At 36.1% G+C, this 21295-nt stretch overlaps 1 protein-coding gene across 7 annotated transcripts in view; it reads right to left on the bottom strand.

Annotated features, from left to right (window-relative positions):
- The window catches only part of LCLAT1 (lysocardiolipin acyltransferase 1), a 201969-nt gene that overhangs the window by 56057 nt on the left and 124617 nt on the right, over window positions 1–21295 (bottom strand). For all 7 annotated transcript variants that reach the window (XM_058426479.1, XM_032172608.2, XM_058426476.1 and 4 more), the window contains one exon: window positions 15990–16106. In XM_058426479.1, the coding sequence (XP_058282462.1) occupies window positions 15990–16106 (117 nt within the window). The remainder of the gene's footprint in view (window positions 1–15989; window positions 16107–21295) is intronic.

Here is a 21295-nt window from a genome sequence, read left to right as displayed (position 1 = left end):
AGAGGCAATAGATGCATCTGAGAAACTTCTGGTTTAGCTCCTCAAATTGCAAATTAAGATCTAAATACTGAGTTTTATTTTAACAATAAGCCATACTATCATCCTTTTGATTAATACTCAATAGCTAGTTATATCTGTTGGCTAATTTAGCTTATCTTAAACTTGTGTGCCAACACTTTAAATAAAAACACTTTAAATAAAGAGCTAATTAGAGTATAAAATAAAATGAACTGCTTTATAGTGCAGAACAATGGTCAGCAGAATACAAAGATCTGAATTATTAAAAGTTCTGAAGTCATAAAAAAGGATGACCTTTATAAAAGAATAGCAATCTGCTTCAATTTATGTAAATGTTACAAGCTATTATCCAATGGAACTTAAGGCTGCATAAAAGGTGAGAATTCTCAGGCATATTCCATCATACTCTGTGACATCTAACATTCCCATTTTCTGTAATTGCTGCCTCTTTGATGTTTTCATCCTGAGTTTTCCTCTCCTAGCCAAACCTTGTAGGGCCAATAGACTATGATGTTGCATTTGGTACACAAAGTTCCTTCAACATAGCACAGTGAGTCAGTGAGTGAGAAATAAACTAAAATAAAATTTAAAAGGAAGGCTATGAGGATGAAATTTTTAAAAGGAATCTGGGCTTATGATATACATTATGGCCTTTACATCCAAACTATTAGAAAAGTTGCTGTAAAAGCTGCATAATAAGCAAAGTTGGACAACAGAGATTGTGCTTGGCATAAGTTCCTTACAGCTAGGAGAGAGCAAATAAGCCAAATACAAAATATCCTGAGCCACCAAGTTAGGATAATCACCTACAAATACAATATCTTTCACTGCCATTGTGAAGAGGAGTTATATATCCTCATCAAATAATATTATTCAAGGTGGTGCCTGTGGGTTATTAGCCTCATAAAGAATTCTGACAAACATATTCCTATAGAAGTTCACTGATCTCATATACAATTTGATTGTAGTATATCTGTCACATTCATTAATGTATTCATTCAATATTTATTGAACGATTTAGCACCACTGCCCTGGGAGGGGGGCAGGGGCAGGGGTGAGGAGAGGGGGAAAGGGGGAAAAGGAGAAACAGAGGCTGACTGATTCAATGCTTTTACTTTGGTTTTAGAAGCTCCTTGACCCAAAGGAGCTTACACTCTAGTAAAGAGGAAAAAACATATTTTCTAATTACGTGATTATTCTTGCTTTTTAGTATTTTTAATTGACAAATAATTGTACTTATTTATGAGGTAGTGTGCTATTTTAAGATATGTATGCAATGTGTAATGATCAGATCAGTAACTGGCATATCCATTACCTCAAACACTTAATTCCTGTGTTGAGAACACTGAAAAGCTGCTCTTTTGGCTATTTACAAGTATACAATCAATTACTGTTAATTATAGTCACCCCACAGTGTTATAGAACACTATAATTTATTCTTCCTATCTAGCTGTGCTGTTGTATCCATTAACCAACCTTTGGCTACTTCCCTTCACTTTTCCAGCCTCTAGTAACCACTATTCTACTCACTACTCCTATGAGATCAACTTTTAAAGCTTCCACATATAAGTGAGACCATGCAGAATTTATCTTTCTATGCCTGGTTTATTTTACTCAACATTATGTGCTCCTGGGTCATCCATGTTGCTGGGAATGATGAGATTTCATTCTTTTTTATGGCTGAATAGAACACCATTGTATATATTTACACACCACATTTTCTTTATCCATTCATCTGATTATGAACACTTAGGTGGATTGCATATCCTGGCTATTATTAATAGGGCTGCAATTAACATGGAAGTGCAGATATCTCTTCAACATACCAATTTCCTAATCACCCAGAAGCTGTGTGAGTCTTAAGATGGGTTCAACTGTTGTAGAAGACTGGAGGGGGACTGATAGGACTTCCAGCTAAAGAGATCAAGAAATGATCTTCTTGAGATAGGCATAAAGGAACAGGGGTATCTGATCAAAGGCAGAAGAGATGGGAGTACTGCAGGTGGTGGGAAAGAGTGGGCCACTGTGAGGCATGTGAAGTCACCACTTTGGATGGAACTTAAGTAGAGGCAAGAGCCCAGACTGGCTCTGTAGCCTGAGGTTTGAGAGCTCAGCAATGCTCTTAACTTGGGTTTTGGTCAGCTTCCTTTTCTCATTTACCACAACAACTATTCCAAACTCTCATTAATCACCTCCATCCCCTTGTACCCCACCATCATCAGATTACCTAACCTCTGATCTGACAGAGAGCACAGGGCCTTCCAGCAAAGCATCCCTCACCTTCTCACCACCTGCTCCCAACCATAAGATACTATTTTGGAGTAACTATGATGATGTTGCTAAAGCCAACAGGTCTTATTTTGTCTTAGAACAAGTAGTAAACTGCTTAGGAAGATAATAAACTATCTTAGAATACTAAGAAGGGAACAATTTACTCACCAGGCTTGGAGTATTTATAAAGTCAAACAAAAATATATATTCATGCTGAACCTTGCCTCCTGCCTTACAAAACGAGGAGTCCCTCTTAACCTGATTTCTGCTCCTATCCTCTCCTGATTTCTCAGAAAACTGCTCCATTGTTAACCCTTTCACATTCAGCTGTTCTTCCACATAATCTTCTCAGCATTTAAAAATGCTAAACTCTTCTATTCATCCTTGATGCAACTTCCCCTTTCTGTTGTCTACACCCCAGCCCTCTCCGCTTCATCAGGAAACTCCCTGTAGCAGTCATCTAAACTAGCTATCTCCACTTACATCACTCTTCACTTACATCTGGCTCCTGTTGCCTCCATTCCTGTGAAACTATCCCCTCTTTAAGGTCGCCAAATACATTATAGTTGCTGCACCCAAAGGATACTTCTCAGATTTTACGTTCAAAGATGTTACTAGTACCTAAAATCCAGATAAACCGCTGATATCTTAGACAGCATATATCCATTTCAGCCTGTGGATATCCAACCTTACAAATAGGCCAACTACACTGGAAAAGTTTGATTCGGATCAAATTGATATTTGCAAGTATAAAATTATGACCATTTATAACCATACACAGAAAAGACAAGATTTATTTGTTTAAGTCTCAAAACCATTAGTAAAGACAGACATTTCTCCAGAGTTTCTTTCCTAGGAAACATCTTTGTAATTGAGATGAATCATAGTCTTTTCTTACTATATGCCATCATATAGTCTGTAAATACCTCACTCATGGATCAAAGGAGATGTCAAAAACATGAGGTATAATTACTTTTACTGAGTCTCTTTTAACTGAACATAATTCATGCAGAAGTCTCAAAATAAGATACTATTTTGGGATAGCTATGATGATGCTAAAGCCTTATTCCAAAGGTCTTATTTTATCTTAGAACAAGTAGTAAACTGCTTAGGAAGATAATAAACTGTCTTAGAAAACTAAGAAGGGAACAATGTACTCACCAGGTTTGGAGTATTTATAAAGTCATAAATACTAGAACTTTCACAGTTCCCACTCTAATTCCCTTTCTTTTCTATACAGTTTGTTAGAAGTGAGACTTCATGACAACTAAGACTACTTCTCTAACTTAGTTCTTGACACACAAAAAGGCTGGTCTCCACTGCTGAGTATCTAACCCTGACTATACTCTCCCAATTTCTTTACCAATTCAAATCCTGCCATTCCTCCAGATCGAATTCAAAGTCCTATTCCCTAAATTCTCTTACTCTGCCAGCCACCACAACTGTTTTCTACTCTGCACTTGTATGCTGTTTCTGTGACACTGGATCATATACTAACCTCCTAAATTTATGCATAAGGATGTGTTCATTATACATTTTTATTCTGATACTGTCACTAGTATGCCTTAATCACATGATATTAACTACAACACATAGGACTTACCTAAGATTCAGATTATATGCATTTACAACAAAGACATTTTCTTTAAAATACTTAAATATAAACAACTTTAATGTATACAGCTTTAAAGATAATAGGTACAGGGCAAGCTTCTTGTAACATGTTTCTCCTTTGCCTAAACTCTATTCATCTATCAAGTCTAAACAAAAGTCACAGTATTTCCTGTCAAGTCTTTCTTAATTTCAGTTCTTACCAATGTCCATCCCTAAAGTTTTAAAATATAAGCCTTCATTAAAACTAATCTAGGCACATAAGAATGGCTACTGTCTCCTTGAATTACAAAAGGAACAGGCCAGGTGCCGTGGCAACAGAGACCCTTTCTAATGAATTTAAATAAATAAAAAATAAATATGAATGAATGAATAATGGAACCAACATGGTAAAGATGCTTTTTACTGATCCAAAAGGTTATTAATAATTTCCATAACTGAAATTAATTGGTAAATTATCTGGTAACTTCATTTGGATTTAACATTATGAACCTGTTGTAGTCATTAAGACACTAATGTGAATGAAAACAAGTAAATCTTATGAGCTAGAAAAAAAGTGTTCAATTCTTTTTAGGCACTATGGATTACAGATTATGAGTAATTTCCATGTACTCACATAAGGAACAGTATGAAGTTCCTCTCCTGAAACATATCATGGTCAAGTTGGTAGATCTTTTATAATAATGACATCTAAGATCAGTCCGCAAAAATAGAAATGTTTGTTTTTTAGCTTTGAGAGGTGCTGGTTAACTGAACATAGATCTGCTACCAATGAGTGACAACTGTGCCTAGAAAAGGCACTAACACTTCTTCTACTGTAAGTTAGCTCATTACCACTGTAAGTCACCAAGAACTTAATGCAAGAAGAAAAATACAGGAAAGACCATTTTGCCTTGACATCTAAGGAGATCAGTGCTAAGGCTCATGTTTGACTAGGAGCAGCTTTCCTTAGCTTGGGTAACATGCCTTTCCTTTGAGCCCTATGCACACACATACTTTATTACCTGACTTTGGCACACTGGGCCACATTTCACTTATTTATCTTCTGCTAAAGGCCATTTAAAATTCTATGATGAAACAAGGAAGATCTAAGTCATAAATAAACTATGAATATACAATAGGAATTTAAAACTTTGGTACTGCAGTCTCACAAGTTATCAGAATTTCTACATGGAACCCCAAATTACTTTCAGACTACATTTATACAATGCAGAATTAATCCAAAGCATTCAAAGTTTTTGGAGAGGAAATCTGTCACTTCAAAGAAAGTGGCTGTGAACCTAGAGATAAGACAAACAACTATCAACATAAATTTCTCACATTTAATGTCTAAGAAATTGTGTGGCTGCCTCACACTTTCAAAGGCAAAGTGTTTAAAAGTTTACAAATACCCATGTAGTGTATGTAGATTATTTAAAAATGTTATATATAGTAAATAAGAAGGAATCACAGACAGATGTTTACTTAACAATACTCAGATATTTCTTAGTGAAAAATATTTCGGCCATCAAAATCAGGCAGGTAGCATGAACAACAGAGATAATGGCCATGGTCAAAGACAAAGAAGAAGAAGAAGAAGAAGAATAGCACAAATATGAAGCTAGCTGTCAAGAGAGTAAAGACAGTGATTTTTTCCCCAAGGAAAAATATTAAAATGAAAAGATGCAACATATTGTAGATTACTGTCTGTTAGTGTATTATAATCAAATGAGACTATCACTGGAAAAGGTACTTCATAAAACAAAAATTGAGAAACAAACGTAAATCAGTGGTTTCATTTTAATTTCCCTTTCAAGTACCACTTCCTATGAAAAAGAGATGAGTGAACCACAATGAAATTATGTGGATTACGTTATTAATTATCACAAAATAAAACACTTAAAAATATGCATTTTGTGTACATATGCACTTCTGATAGATTCTCAACATCAGTAATCTTACCAAGTAGGATAATCCTTGGAATTTACCCCATGTGGCCAAATGCAATACTCTTGTGTGGAGGGAGTGAAAGCCACTGAGAACACTTAAGCTTTACTCTCCTACATAACTTCATTAGCGGAAGGCTGCTGATTTAGAAGTTACTGACATTCTTTCAAAGTCTTACACTTTATGCAGTGCCGAGTAGCCAACTTATGATAAATGAACCTGGACTAGTTTTGCTCAGCCCAGATTCTACGACAAGGTGAGTTTGCATGCTTTTTAGCAATCAGATATGTATAGGGGGCCTATGTGACAAAATATATATAATAAGATATTGTTACATGATATATTAATATCATTTTATATAACATATAAAAATATAATCTATGCAAAATAAAATGGAGAAAACTACTTTCATTTAGAGAGCTGTGCAAATAATTTTCAACATTAATAAGTAAACAATTTCTGTATTTAGTTTCATATTTTTACAAGTGAGGTATATGAATTTGGTTTTGCATGTGTACACCCATATATTCCAGCAAGTGAGTACTGTTTTAATATTAGTTTGCAATACTCAACACAAATATCAACTATGAAAAAATGCAAAAAAAGGTTCTAATAATTAGAAAAATGCAGACAGAATATTTTGAATAAGGAAGAAAAAATCTATAAAGCTAAAAGAAAAGGCACAGACTTTATCAATAATGAAATGGACATATGTGAACAATAAAGAAGAAATAAGGTAAATCTTTTTTGGACAAACCCAAAAAAGCAGCACATACATTCACAAGGAAACTGCATACTACATAAAACCAAAAGGCAGGCATAAGCTCCTGTTAAGATGAATTTCTGGATTCAAAGGTCCACAGGGTTTAGACTCAGGTCAAAATCTCACCTTTGCTGAGAATTTTGATTTTCATATGAACAGGAAGCTAAAGTATATTGTCACATACATTTTGCATACTCACTGAAACTTCTCTTCTCTATTTTACTGCAAACGAGATTCTAAGTACATAAACATGTAGTGACCATCTGCCACACAGTGAGTAAATAGTATTGACACAGCTACTCACACCTTTAGAAGTTGTTTTCTATCTCTCACTTTTGCCCTCCAATGGGAAACCGACAAACATATTTCAATGTATGTAACAATATTCTTTATGGTCAGTGTAAAGTCTACAGAAAGTCATCACTCAAAGGCAATTCCACAAATTTTACTCACAAAAGTTGCTTCCAAAATTCTGAATTTTGAAATAAACACATTTTGTAAAGGTCACAGTTATCAGCATTTTTCAGTGTGTCATTCTTAAAAAATATATTAAACATTATACAGGGCACCAATATTTAGGCACAGACATGCCTTATGAATGAGTAAAATACAACTGTATATCATTTTCACTCATCTATGAAAATGATAATCATCTAATAAAGTATATTTTCAAAATTTTTTATTAATGGTGCCATAAGACACACAGTAATTATAACCTGGACCTACCTTTCACAATAGTAGGCATTTTTATAGCTGGCTAATGCTTTAGAGAAATAGTATATAATAAACCCAGGGAAAAATTTTTCTCCTATTGAAGTCAAGTGGTAGAGAGAGACACAAGGTTGCAATAACTATCTGTTTAACACCATATTAGAATCTGAAACTCACTGAGATACAAATAAAAGAAACAATTAAGAACCGCATTTCCGGCCGGGCGCGGTGGCTCACGCTTGTAATCCCAGCACTTTGGGAGGCGGAGGCGGGCGGATCACGAGGTCAGGAGATCGAGACCACGGTGAAACCCTGTCTTCACTAAAAATACAAAAAATTAGCTGGGCGTGGTGGCGGGCACCTGTAGTCCCAGCTACTTGGAGAGGCTGAGGCAGGAGAATGGCATGAACCCGGGAGGCGGAGCTTGCAGTGAGCCGAGATCGTGCCACTGCACTCCAGCCTGGGTGACAGAGCGAGACTCCGTCTCAAAAAAAAAAAAAAAAAGAACCGCATTTCCATATTGAATTTTACATGATCACATGCCAAGACCTTATTCATTTAAGTTACCAATAACGTGTTTCTGTAATTCTCTTCTAACAGTATACATAATCTAGAAAAAAAATGTACTCTTTTATCCTCTGGTAGTTAAAAAAAGAAGAGAGTGTCTTAAGATAGTTATTATCTGCTGTGCATCTGCCTCAGGTGGCCCTCTGGCACTGCCATAAATCTCATCTCTGTTGCAATGAAAGGACTCCATATAAATTAAAATCTGTAAGTGTCTGATCACTAGACTGAAGGGGGTCGGAAGAATTGCTAATCAGATGTGCATATGTGTATATGAGAGAGATGCTAAAATTAGGTCATCTTTAAAAATTTGTACCAAACTATAAATTTATTGAGTACCTATAATATTCCTGGCATGGTATTAGGACCTCAGATATAAAAACAAATAGGGCACAGTATCTCTATCCTAAAGGAGCTCAGGTCCAATGAGAGAGATGGACAAAAAAAAAAAAAGGCCACCAAAAAACTATTGGTTATTAACAGAAATGTATAGAGTATGACGAGAGTAAGAAGAGGGAACTCCAATAACCTGGAGAGGTCAGAAAACTGTTTAAAGTGGAAAAGACACTCAAGCTGTCTGGAGGAACCAATGGGAGCTAGCCAGATGAATGGGAACAGTTTGCGAGAAGACACAGTCATGTGTCCCACATGACTGGAGTGAAGAGAGGGCATGTCACAGCAATAAACAAGACCAAAAGAGCCACACAGACCAGGACCTGAGCTTTCAACAATGGTCCACTTACTATGTGCAAGCACTGCAAAGGACACGAAAAACACATACTCCTCATTGTTTTCTAAGGACATGCTGGCAGACCTCAGTTTGGAAGGAGGCCTTCAATTCATGTGTGAAATCTCAGTAAGCTCTTTAATTTCCCTTAGTCCAACTTCTAGATCCACTTACTACTATAGCTCTTGACTCTGCAGTGCTTCATGACACAAAGTATCTGTAGAACAGATGCCTTACAAAGAATAATCAAACTCAGTGTGAACTAATTGTCATCCAATCCTCAGTGAGTGACAGACTTTTTATGGAGAATCGTCTGAAGGACATGCAGTCTATCCATACCTTTAGAGTTGAGACACTCTAAATCCATATAGTCTGAGTGTTTTGAGCTTCTATGAGACTGCTCTTTCTCATGTAATGGAATGTGTTTATTCCATTAGCCAACATGGACAACCATGATGAGGCTATGTGGAGCAGTTCTAAAAATTTCATTGTATTTCCCATAAGGATGCTGTTCAGGATCTTGGTCATGAAATGTACAATGTGCTCTTTGTGAAGAGCCATGGGAGATATTTCAAGTCTTTCAAAAATGCTTCTTCTAATCATCTGGCTTGTTTTGATCTTATAAACATTGTCAATGATACTTCGGTTTCCTTGTATGAAAGGTATAGAAAGCTTGGGGCCAATGTTTGGACTCATATTATACAGGAATGTAGAAACTTATAACATGTTTTGTAATGTAACTTCACATCTAGTTTTTAAAAATTTTACCCCTATTTTCCCTTACCTTGATTTCTTCTCTTACTTTTGGTGCTGCTATTATTATTATTATTTTTTTTTTTTGAGACAGAGTCTTGGCTCTGTCACCCATACTGGAGTATAGTGGTGCAATCTCAGCTCACTGCAACCTCCACCTCCCAGGTTCAAGCGATTCCCATGCCTCAGCCTCCTGAATATCTGAGATTAAGAGGTGTGTGCCACAATGCTTGGCTAATTTTTGTATTTTTAGTAGAGATGGGGTTTTGCCATTTTGACCAGGCTGGGGCACTGCTATTATTATATGATACAAATTTATGTTAGCCATTTTAAATCTTTATTGGAACACAGGGTATAAAATTACATTGACCAATTAGTTGATTGGCTCAAAAAATGTGAAGGGTATCTATTATATGCCAGGCCCTGTGCTGAAGGCTTGAGAAAAAAACAGTGAAGAAGATAAACGACTAAACAAGTGATACTATAGTAAGAAAAATTTACATATAGCTAGTAGAAAAAGCATTCATATAGGGAATATAAAGCAAGGTACCTGACCAAGCCAAAGAAAATCAGGAAGGCTTCCTGGATGAACTGTTATCTCAGGTGACATCTTAAGAGGATACCGTGGGGAAGGCTCAGCACACTGTGCACTCTGGGAAAGAAGTGTGGTTCAGTACGGCTAGAACAAATGGTACAACTAGGGAGACAGGAGACAGGAGATACAAGTCATAGAAGGCCTGGGTAAATCATGTTAGAGTAGATTTAACCTTGGAATTCTGTGAGACCTGACTCCAGTGCCTGGACACCTACCTCAGTGTGCTGCCACCCTCATTTAGAAAAAGGCTTGACTCTCTGGCTACAAAGTGGAGAAAGGACTGGTTAAGTCAAGACCAGAGCTAGAAAGACCAGCTGAGCAGCTGTATGATAATTCAGGGAACATACAATGAAGGCCCAGACCAGTATGGCACTGTGAATGAAAAGAATTAATTTGAGAGATCCTTAAGGGGTAGAATCAAAAGGCCTTGTTTGGGATTTCACAGCATGTGAAAAGCAGAGGGGGGCGAGCCAAGAATGACTCCCAGGTTTCTGGCTTGTGCAACAGTTTCTTCTTTATTAATTTTCCAATTTTTAACAGTAAGTACGTTCTGTTTTTACAATTAAAAAACTATTATCTATTTTTAATAAAAAATGAACCAGTGTTGAGAAAATCAAGTCGTCAAGCTATTTCTGCAACTTGATGGCAAAAAGAAAGAAAACGACTGAACCACAATTTTTTTTCCCCTCTTTCAACCCAGGCTCTGCCAGAGAATGAAATCACAATTTGAAAGGACAGATAGTTTGAATGTCATTTTTTTTTTTTTTTTTAAAGATTAGAGAAATGGAGGAGGAACTGGTAACAGCAGGAATCAGAAAAATAAAAGAGGCTTACAAAAAGAAAATCTTTTATATATATTTTTTCATTTAAACAGAACTCACAGTAGAGCCAAGGATATCCGGGAAAAATCTTGGAAACAGAAAAAGAAACCTACAAAGAATAATTTCTTTTAGCATTTGAAAAACTGTAAGCTTATTATACAGTGGAAAGAACGTGAGCACTGGAATAAAAAAGACTTGAGTTTAAAGTTCCTCTGCTCAGCAGCAGTATGACCCTGTGAAAGTTGCTAAACGGAGCCAGGCTCCACAGGTGCAGCACAAAGCAAACTACCACCTAGCTTAGGTAGGGGAATTAGGGCATACGTATGAACGGTGAAAGAAGTGGCTATGAGTCTAGGTCCCCATCACCAGATTGATTCAATAGGTCTGAGCTTGGACCTCAGTATCTGTATTTTTAAAAAGCTCTATGGTTGATTCTACTGCATGGGCAAGGTAAAGAAACGTGCACAACTCAATACCTGGCACATAGGAAGAACTTGATAAGTGTTAGATGGTTGTTTTTAAGTATATAGTTAGGGCTTCTATCCTTTTTCATTAAGGCTATCATGACTTTTTTCACTAAACATAAGAAGATCCGTCCTAAATGAGCAGCTCAGATTTTTCGCTGGAGGGAAAGGGGGCGAGGTGGGCAGTGACTAAAAGGAACAAAGAAACAATATGAATTCCCTTTATGGTCTAAAGCGATACCATGGCATTTGAAAATTCAACATGAAGAGACATCAAAGGTCTCTGACATGCGGTCATGTATACTTGTCCTGAGGCAAATTTGAATAATTTCTGCTTCATGATGTGCAGGTCACCAGGTCACTTAGGTGATCCAGGTGCTTATCCACTCATCAGTGTACAAATCTCATTTAGGTTTTGTTGCACTCTATCACGTTCCTTATAAAATGGCCTCAAAAGAAAGTCAGCTACTAATCTACAAAAATATTTCCAAAATTGAGGAAATGGAAATTGTCTCAGAAAATATTCTAGCAAATGTCAAAAGTCTACTGTACAACCACATCTTATTTAACATAACAGAAGGTCTTATCCAATTTCATAGTTTCCAGCAATAAAAGGCTGTATGAAAAGGTCAGAGTGCATGATATATAATGCACCCAATATTTCAATAATTTGTCTGTCTTTCTTCCTTGCCTCCTAAAACATGCTGGCTCTTCAAAAGGGTAACTGAAATGCCATCCTGGGAGAGGCTTGCTATTATAAATGCAATGTGAGCCAGAGATGGGTTTCTGTTGGTCACCTTTAGTCCTCCAATGTAGGCAAGAGATAGACTGGACTGTTAGCTAGTTGTGCATTAAGCAAAAATCTAAGAAATTAAAATAGTCAAACAATGCTACTGAAGACTAAGCTGTCTATGATTGGTATACTGCTTTTATTTCCTAGGTAGCTATCAACTTTCTCAGAGCACATGAGAACTGTGGTAGACAACATGAGAGTCCCACAAACAGGACTATTGACACTATATATGTAACCTGCATGTTAAGTCAGCAATTCTCTCTCCCTGAATACAAACTGAAGAATTTGGTTCAGGTGTGCTGATCCAAATTACCTAGTGGGAATTTAATTTCTATTTTGTGGTTAACCCTGTATCCCCCTAGAGTAATAGTGGAAAGATTACATCCTTCATTCCTTTATATTTAGAATTTAAGCATATAAGCTAAGTATGGATTGAAATATAAACTGCTTTCTTTGAATTCAAAAACAAGTATTTCAAACCTAAAACTCAAATAAATCTATATGATGATCTCAAGTCTTAATAACACATAAGCTTAAAAATCAGAAAGCCAGGCTGGGTCTTAGATTCCCATTCTAAAAGGAACTCTGGACTAGATGACCTCTAAGATCCTCCTCACCTCTGATCACTAATGAAACTTTTTCTCTCTTTATTCACTTGAACCCCCAGAAATGAGAGTTGCCTTCAACTCCCCACCTGATGCTTCCTTAGCCTCTGCCTGCTCTGCTCCCCCCGTTATCTCAGGCAGCATCACAACCACCTGCCTGGTGACTACCATCTCTCCGTGTTCTGGCCATTTAGCCTCTTTTTAAATTATTTTCCTATTTAACTCTTTCTTAAAGAAAATATTCCAGCTCTCTAGTGTTAGAAAGGTGCTTAATGATCTGGAGATTTTGTTAACTAAAATCATACTATAAATACAAGCAGCAACTAGTTACAGTAGAAAGAACATGAGCTATTCAGTTAGACAAACTGTATTCTAATAATTTTGATGAGGTTCTTTACCTCAATTTCTGCTTCAGTTTTGCACAATGAGATAAATATTTATAAGGATAACTACCACGTACAGTTGTTGTGAAGATGAATTGATCATGGGCACATAAAACACATAGCATAATGCCAGGTACCTAGTAAATGCTCAGTTAACGTTAGCTGCTATACTATCACAGTTATCCTCATCATATTTTTTATTTTTATTATTATAGTATACAAGTCCCATTTTATGTTTCTAACAAATAAATAAAATCATCTAACTGTTGTTTTCTAACTGAAATAAATGGAATCATCTATGTTTCTTTTTACTGACACAGGAGGGATGTTGGGGATACCAGCTGTCACAACTGGCAGGAAAAATTACATATTGTGGTTGTTGACTAGTGCTTGGAGTGATGACTAATACACATTCACCAAAGTTATAAATCATTTTGATACTAAAATATTTTCCAGATTTCAAAAGAGAGCTCTACAGATTGTTCTATGATGTCAGAAATATCTTTAAAGAAATCATTAAATACTGTAAAATAGAAAAACACTGTTGAATGAGAAGGGTGAGTCTAAGTTACATGCCATAGTAAATGGTATCAAATTAAAAAAAAAAAAAAAAGCATCACTGGTTGAATGTCTTCGTGCCTCTCCACCCCATTCCACAGGCATGAAGAACTGTATTCTCCATGAACTTCTATGGATAAATGGGCACTCACTAATCACATACAACATGAATGTCAAGTCCACAAGTCCATGTTATATTAGTTGTAATCACAGAATTGCAAAAGCAAACCAAAGAAATATGAATAACATTTTTGGTTTACCATACCATGTGATTTTGAATTGATTGTGAACCTTTCTTTAAATCATGGGTACTTGGTTATAAATATGCTTCATCTTGGCAGGTTATACTTTTTATCTTAAAGTATATTAAATCCGAAATCAGTGATGCCATTTAGGGAAGAAGAACTTCATACCTTTTCTTACATAACGGTGCAAGACTTTTCATGTTATGCACAGCAGTTTTATGAAAATATATCAGATACCAGATGAAGGTGATAGTTTGTCACAGAGATCACCATTACACAATATGGCTTACTGGAAACCAGAGTGAAGAGCAGAAATGTGCAAACACACTTCTGTTAGGTGACTGTGGGCTTTGAACTGTTATAAAATTAACACTTCACTATGTTTCTGAATAGTTACCTTTTCTTCATATGTGTGTTATTTGTATGTACAAATCTGTATAAATATATAAACTTGCAAATATGCAGAACTATAATTAGAAAGTACAATTGGTTTTTATTTACATCAAAACTTAAGCATTTAAATGGGTGTGATATCATCAACGGAATCACTTTCTGCTCATATATGCCCCTGAATAGACACAGTTTGAAAGAAGTGTGATATGAGCCACAAATTAGGAAGCAGAAGAAGAAGATTCTATCCCTGACTCAAGTAACCTGTGAAAATGTACTTACCGCACCGGATGCCAGTTCTACTTAACTATAAAATAGTAGAGGTAGTGGCACTTGCCTTCCTACCAACCAGTTACTTGGTGGACTGAGTGAAATAATTAAAGTAAAATTATTTTTCAGATTGTTATATTTCTCTATAGCTTAAAATAGTAAGAGAATGATATATTCTCAAACCCTAAGAGCCAAACATATGGTTAGTTTAAGTGATAAGATTTTTTTTCTCTTTTTTTTTTGCTTTTCATGAGTACTGGAGAAATGGATTAAGTGATAAGATACTCTTAAGACATTTTTGGCTGGGTGCAGTGGCTCACGCCTGTAATTCCAGCAGTTTGGGAGGCCGAGGCTGGTGGATCATGAGGTCAGGAGATCGAGACCATCCTGGCTAACAGGTTGAAACCCCGTCTCTACTGAGAACACAAAAAATTAGCTGGGCGTGGTGGTGGGCACATGTAGTCCCAGCTACTCGGGAGGCTGAGGCAGGGGAGTTTGTGAGCCGAGTACCTGATCCAGCCTGGTGACACATCTAAAAAAAAAAAAAAAAAAAAAAAAAATTTTTGCCATTGAGAAAATCCTAAAGGGAAACAACCTAAAGAAGATATATGTAATATAGAGTTACGTCTGTTCCAAAAAAAGGGAAAGAATTTTTTACAGAGATCTCTTCTGTATCTCTAACGAATACACGGCAAAACATTTTAGTACATAGGTCAACTTGGAATAAAAATACAGTATCTCCAAGTCTTTGCTATTGTGAATAGTGCCGCAATAAACATACGTGTGCATGTGTCTTTATAGCAGCATGATTTATACTCCTTTGGGTATATACCCAGTAGTGGGATGGCTGGGTCAAATGGTATTTCTAGTTCTAGATCCCTGAGGAATCGCCACACTGACTTCCACAATGGTTGAACTAGTTTACAGTCCCACCAACAGTGTAAAAGTGTTCCTATTTCTCCAGACTTGGAACCAACCCAAATGTCCAACAACAATAGACTGGATTAAGAAAATGTGGCACATATACACCATGGAATACTATGCAGCCATAAAAAATGATGAGTTCGTGTCCTTTGTAGGGACATGGATAAAACTGGAAAACATCATTCTCAGTAAACTATCGCAAGGACAAAAAACCAAACACCGCATGTTCTCACTCATAGGTGGGAATTGAACAATGAGAACTCATGGACACAGGAAGGGGAACATCACATTCCGGGTACTGTTGTGGGGTGGGGGGTGGGGGGGCGGGGACAGCATTAGGAGATATACCTAATGCTAAATGACGAGCTAATGGGTGCAGGAAATCAACATGGCACATGGATACATATGTAACAAACCTGCATATTGTGCACATGTACCCTAAAACCTAAAGTATAATAAAAAAAAAAAAAAATACAGTATCTCATTTCTTGAGATAAAGTAGTAAAAAAATCCTTTATAAACTCTAAAGGGCTATATATAAAGCTTAGCAATTTTTGCCACTTTTATTAAAAAGTACATTTTGAAATGGGTGCTTACCTTCTCTTAGACGGTCTACCACAAAAGTAAAGCCTGTAGTTCTTGGATGTAAAACATATTCATATTTCTGAAGTCCATTTTTTTCAGCAAATGCATTACTTCGAGACTTGCTGTTTTCTAAACAAAACAATGGACCATTATAAATCATAAACTAAAGGGAAATAAACGAGGTAAGAAAAGAAGTGCACAATTTTTTTGATAAAAATAGCAGTTAATTATTCTATAATTACTGAATACTGAGTCAAATGAGAAGATACAAACATTGCAGATGGTCCGTTATCAAGATCCCAGACCTACTTATGTAACCAGACCCAGGTTTGGCTATTTGCTGCTCGAAAGCCAAACACAAGAGGCCAAGTTTGGTGGGAGGGAAAGCAGGTTTTAAACAGAGAGCCAGCAAACTGAGAAGATAGTGAACTAGTGTTCTAAAGTCCCATCTTAAGTTTTAAAATTTATCATAGTGTTTTTAAAAGGAAACTTGCTATGGGAGATGTGTGAATGGCACGGGGTCTGTGTGTCTTGTTCTGATGGCTATCTTGGGTAACTGGCCATCCGGAGGTCCACTTGGCATTACTTTGACTTCAGCCTGATGGTAGTGGACTAATTGTTCATGACTCCCCCAAGTGGGAGGATTCCACAGGGCCTCCATGCCTGGTTTGTCTCAAAATTAGCCCCTGGAATTTCTAAGCAAGCATATAGTAGATAAGCATACATGGTGCAAGGAAGTGTCTAGTGGAAACAGAAGGAAAACAGAGTTTCAAAGTACATTTCGAGGCTATATTCTAAGACTAAAGAAAAAAAGTGTTAAAATGCATTTCAAAGCTGAGATGCTCGGTTATACTTACTGGAATTAAAAAAAATTATAACAAAGGCATAAATAGATTTTTATACATTTTCTGAAATTCATATTCAAATCTTTTAATTTCTTTAAAAGATTTCATAAAAGTCAACATTCAATGAAAATTAAAATGCTAATAACTAAATTTTTTATAAAACAATCCCTATATAACAAAATTGAAATATTAAAATATAAAATGCTAATAAAACAAAACTAAGACACTAACAAAATATAATGACCTAGACATCCAGAAGAAATAACTAGCAATCAAATATATCAGATCAACATTCTTTAAAACCCAATAATTTAGGCCTTCAATGTAAACTGAAATATCTGCCTTGCTCAGGCACAGAGTATGCTAATATTACTAACCCAAACCGCTCCATAACAAAATGGGCACATGATTAGCACATCATGTACAAATATCTGAACATGGTTTGGCTGAATATAGTTACGGAGTCAAGTACATGTTCCAGTTGTTGGCAAAACCTTCTTTTTCCATTCCATGAAGTAACTTTACAAGTTCCAAGAAGAATCGAACCCATTATTCAGCAAATACATTTGGAAAAAGTAAAGTGTTCAGAAATTTGGCCTCAACTGCTGGGAGAGATCATGAAATACTTTCTGATGACAGCACATGTTAGAACCCGCAATCCTCAGCTGCATTCCGAAATTTATAAACTATTATTCCAAGTCACAAGAAAAATACCTATGTTGACATAACTTTACTAGGAGTAAATTTAAGATCACTGAGTCCTCAAAGTCTCCAAAAACTATAGACGCCTTCCACAACACTGAAATATTCAAAGAACACTCCTATAGAAGGTGTTACATCATTTTATGATAGAGGAATTGAGCCAGGCAAGTCAAAAGTAAAGGCCCTACACATGAAGAGTAGTAAGTTCCTCTCATATTCATTTGAAGATATCCTGGGCATGGGGCTACAAAACAGTATTTATATTATAGACAGCTGACAGGACCTTAAATGGGATTAGGAATCCCAGAGACACCACAAAGATGAGTAGTAACTACCCTTTAGTTTGGTCTTTCAGTTTATAAAACTCTGGGGATTCTGAAAGCAAAACTGAACTGTTGTAGAATGTGAGTACAAGTATAAACAGCTCTAAAACAAACAGTCACAGACTGGGACGGTAAAAATGATCAGAAATACAGAGATTAGAGATGCAGACTTTTCCATCTACCCCCTACTTCATCTACCTATCCCCAGACTCTGTTATTGCACTAGCATCCCACTTTCTGACCACAGCCTCCTGTCTTGTCACGTTACTCCCTGTAACTCTCCCACTCCTGCACTCCTTCCACCCATGGGACTACTAGCAGCTATTCTCAAACCAGCTGGGCATGTTCCCACCTCAGGATCCGTGCAGTTGCTGCTCCTCCCTTCACCCAGAATGCCTTTCACCCATACAGCTGCATGGTTTTCTGCTTTGTTCATTTAGTCCCTACTTAAATAGAAACTTAACAGAGAGGCTTTCCCTGACCACCTTAAACAAAACAGCACCCTACACCCCTCTATGACTCTCTATCTCCTTATCCTGCCTTATTTTTCTGCATAGCACTTATGACTGACCTATTTTTATTAACTTATTAGTTTATCATCTGTCTTTCCTCATAGAACATAAACTTCATGAAAGTAGGGATAAAGATCCAGGCACTCATATATGTATTAAAAAGAATAAGTTTTATGTATATAGGTGTTATGTTATATGCAATAATATAATTGTTAGAATCTTTCCAAATCAGGGAAATGGAACTCAAAATTATCATATACTAATTGTGATGGCTAATTTTATATGTCAACTTGAATAGGCCATGATACTCAGGTATCTTGTCAAATATTATTCTAGATGTTTCTGGGAAGGTATTTTTTAGAAGAGACTAATATTTAAATTAGTAGACTGAGTACAGCAGATGACCCTCCACAGTGGGAGTGGGCCCCATCAAATCAGGTGAATGAAGACCTTAACAGAAAAAGACAGAGGTGCCCTCCTCTCCCCAACAAGGAAGAAAGAATTCTGCCTCTAGACTGCCTTTGGCCTTGAACTTCAACTACTTCCTGGGATCTCCACTCTGCCACCCTACCCTACAGATCGTGGACTTACCAAGCCTCCACAACTATAAGAGCCAATTCCTTAAAATAAATCTCAACCTCTTTCTACATATACACATCCTACTGGTTCTCTTTCTCTAGAGAACTCTAATATGCCAATACAATACAGAACTCCCTAACCCAAGAATAAAGAATACATACGTATGGGTGCACATATGTCTGCGTGTGACCAAATGACTCAAAAGAAATGGGCCAAAATTAAAATAGTGTTCACTTATGGAAAGTGGGATTATAGCAAGTTTTGTGCATACTTCTATGTTTCCAAATTTTCCCAAATTAACATATATTTCTTCCATTAAAAAGTTATAACAATAAAATATAAAGATAGAATATATCTAATATGTAAAGTTAGATTTAAATGCACTAATTTAAATGTACACGCAAGCTAGATTCAGAACTTAAATTATAAAACAGTCTCACTGGGCTGAAAAACCCAGTTTAAGGTTAAGTATGGTAGTAACTAAACACCTTTTAATTAACAGATACTTTTTCCAAACTGGAGATATTTTGTTAGCCTATTTTTAAAAATGATTTTTTACCAACTCAATAAAATTATCTGTATTATACTGTTAAAAAAATGTTTAAAAGCTTCAGGATCAGTCTGTTTTTTCTCCTTGGCAAAGTCTAGCTTCAAAGGTAAGTATCATTTGCATTTAAAATATATATGCAACTACATCATGTAATGGTGAGCACTATGGACTCCAAAATTATGCAACTAGATGTAGAGTTCATCACCTATAAAAAGAAACCCGAGAATATAGAATGAAAAAAGTTTTACATATACATTTTATGACTCTGAAGGTCTAATGTATGAACATATTAACACTAATGTAGCAGTAACATACGACCTTTCATTAGTTTTTATTTACCAAATAACTTTCGAAGTTGCCATTCTTTGGTGTACACTTTCGCATTCACAAATGTAAATCTATCATTTCAGTGAATGGCTTTCTATACTCTATATTTACTAAATAAAGCTGATATTTCAATATCAAAATTTAGGTATTATACATTCTAAATATTATAAAATTTAAATATGGCCACCTGTCCCTTATAATTTCCTAATGATACTTTAGTTCTGGAAATCAACTTACAACTTCCAATAATATATTTTCAAGCTTCAACAAGCAGCCATTATTATCCTCAGTATTATCCTCTGTGATCCAACCACTTTTAGAATCTCAACTGTAAAAAATCAAAAATGTACTACACAGTTGGCATACATTTTAGAGATCTGACTAGTACAAAAAAAGTGCCACCGTTCATTTAGCTCAGTTCCATCTGCAATAGATGTGTCAAAGATCTCTTCATTGCTACCTATAGTAAATCCCAAAATACCTTAATTTCCCTTAACAACCTATTATGGCTCAGTCACCTATTCACTTGCTTAAATATGTATATAATGTCTATTTTTCATCTTGAACTCTCTTTTGTAATAATGAGTTCCATAAATTATGTGCACAGTGTGAATAGTATGTTCATTTACCTGTTCTCCTCTCTTAAATTCTGAGGGTTGCCCTTTTTAGTCTATTACCAAAAATTTGAAAGTTAAGTTCATGTTCAACCTCCCCATACTACTTCAGATTTTAGACTTCAGTTCTCTCCTGCTTCATCCTGTCTTCCCTTATACAGCAGAGCTGTAAGATCCACTGAATCCTTCTCAAATTCTGCTGTATTTCTCTTGAAGTTATCGGGACAATCAAAGGTAAATTTTAGTCTTTTGAGTCCAAAGATTCTACAGAAGTACTTTCTGTCTAAGCTATGCCCCCACCGTCACCCCTCTCAGTATCAACCAGAGCAGTTCTGCTTTTATCCATCTTATCATCTAACATCCTTGATAGAAGGCTTCATCTGCAAAAATAATCCATGGTTTAAAAAGTGTGAAAACTACTGATTTAGTAAGGATGACAGACTGTTGAGTATTTTGTTTACAGTCTTTGTAAGACTTTCTTGAAATCCATTGGCAATTCCTGGCCTATATGGTTTAAAATCTGGTAGCCAGGTGTGGTGGTAGCATCTGGTGTGGTCCCAGATACTATAAGCTTGAGCCCAGGAGTTCAAGGCTGTAGTGAACCATGATCATGCCACTGCACTCCAGCCTAGGCAACAGGCTCAAAAAAGAAAAAAAAAAAAAAGTTTAATATTTAGGAAGGCTGAAAAGTTATAAACATGTCTTCCTGTGTCCTCGCTACAACTCAATGATGGCTGAGTTTTCTTGAAGAAGGGCAAAGCTATTCCTGCTTATAGCAAGGATAGGGCTTAAATATCAGGAGAAAGGTAACCTATTAACGTAAATCAACAATAACTGAAATTAGTTACTATCAGATCTTTTTCTTA

Source organism: Hylobates moloch, unplaced genomic scaffold (genome assembly GCF_009828535.3).
Source record: "Hylobates moloch isolate HMO894 unplaced genomic scaffold, HMol_V3 SCAFFOLD_13, whole genome shotgun sequence".
Taxonomy (NCBI): domain Eukaryota; kingdom Metazoa; phylum Chordata; class Mammalia; order Primates; family Hylobatidae; genus Hylobates; species Hylobates moloch.
The sequence above is the reverse complement of the archived record's forward strand: the minus strand, read 5'-3'. Positions and strand labels throughout refer to the sequence as shown.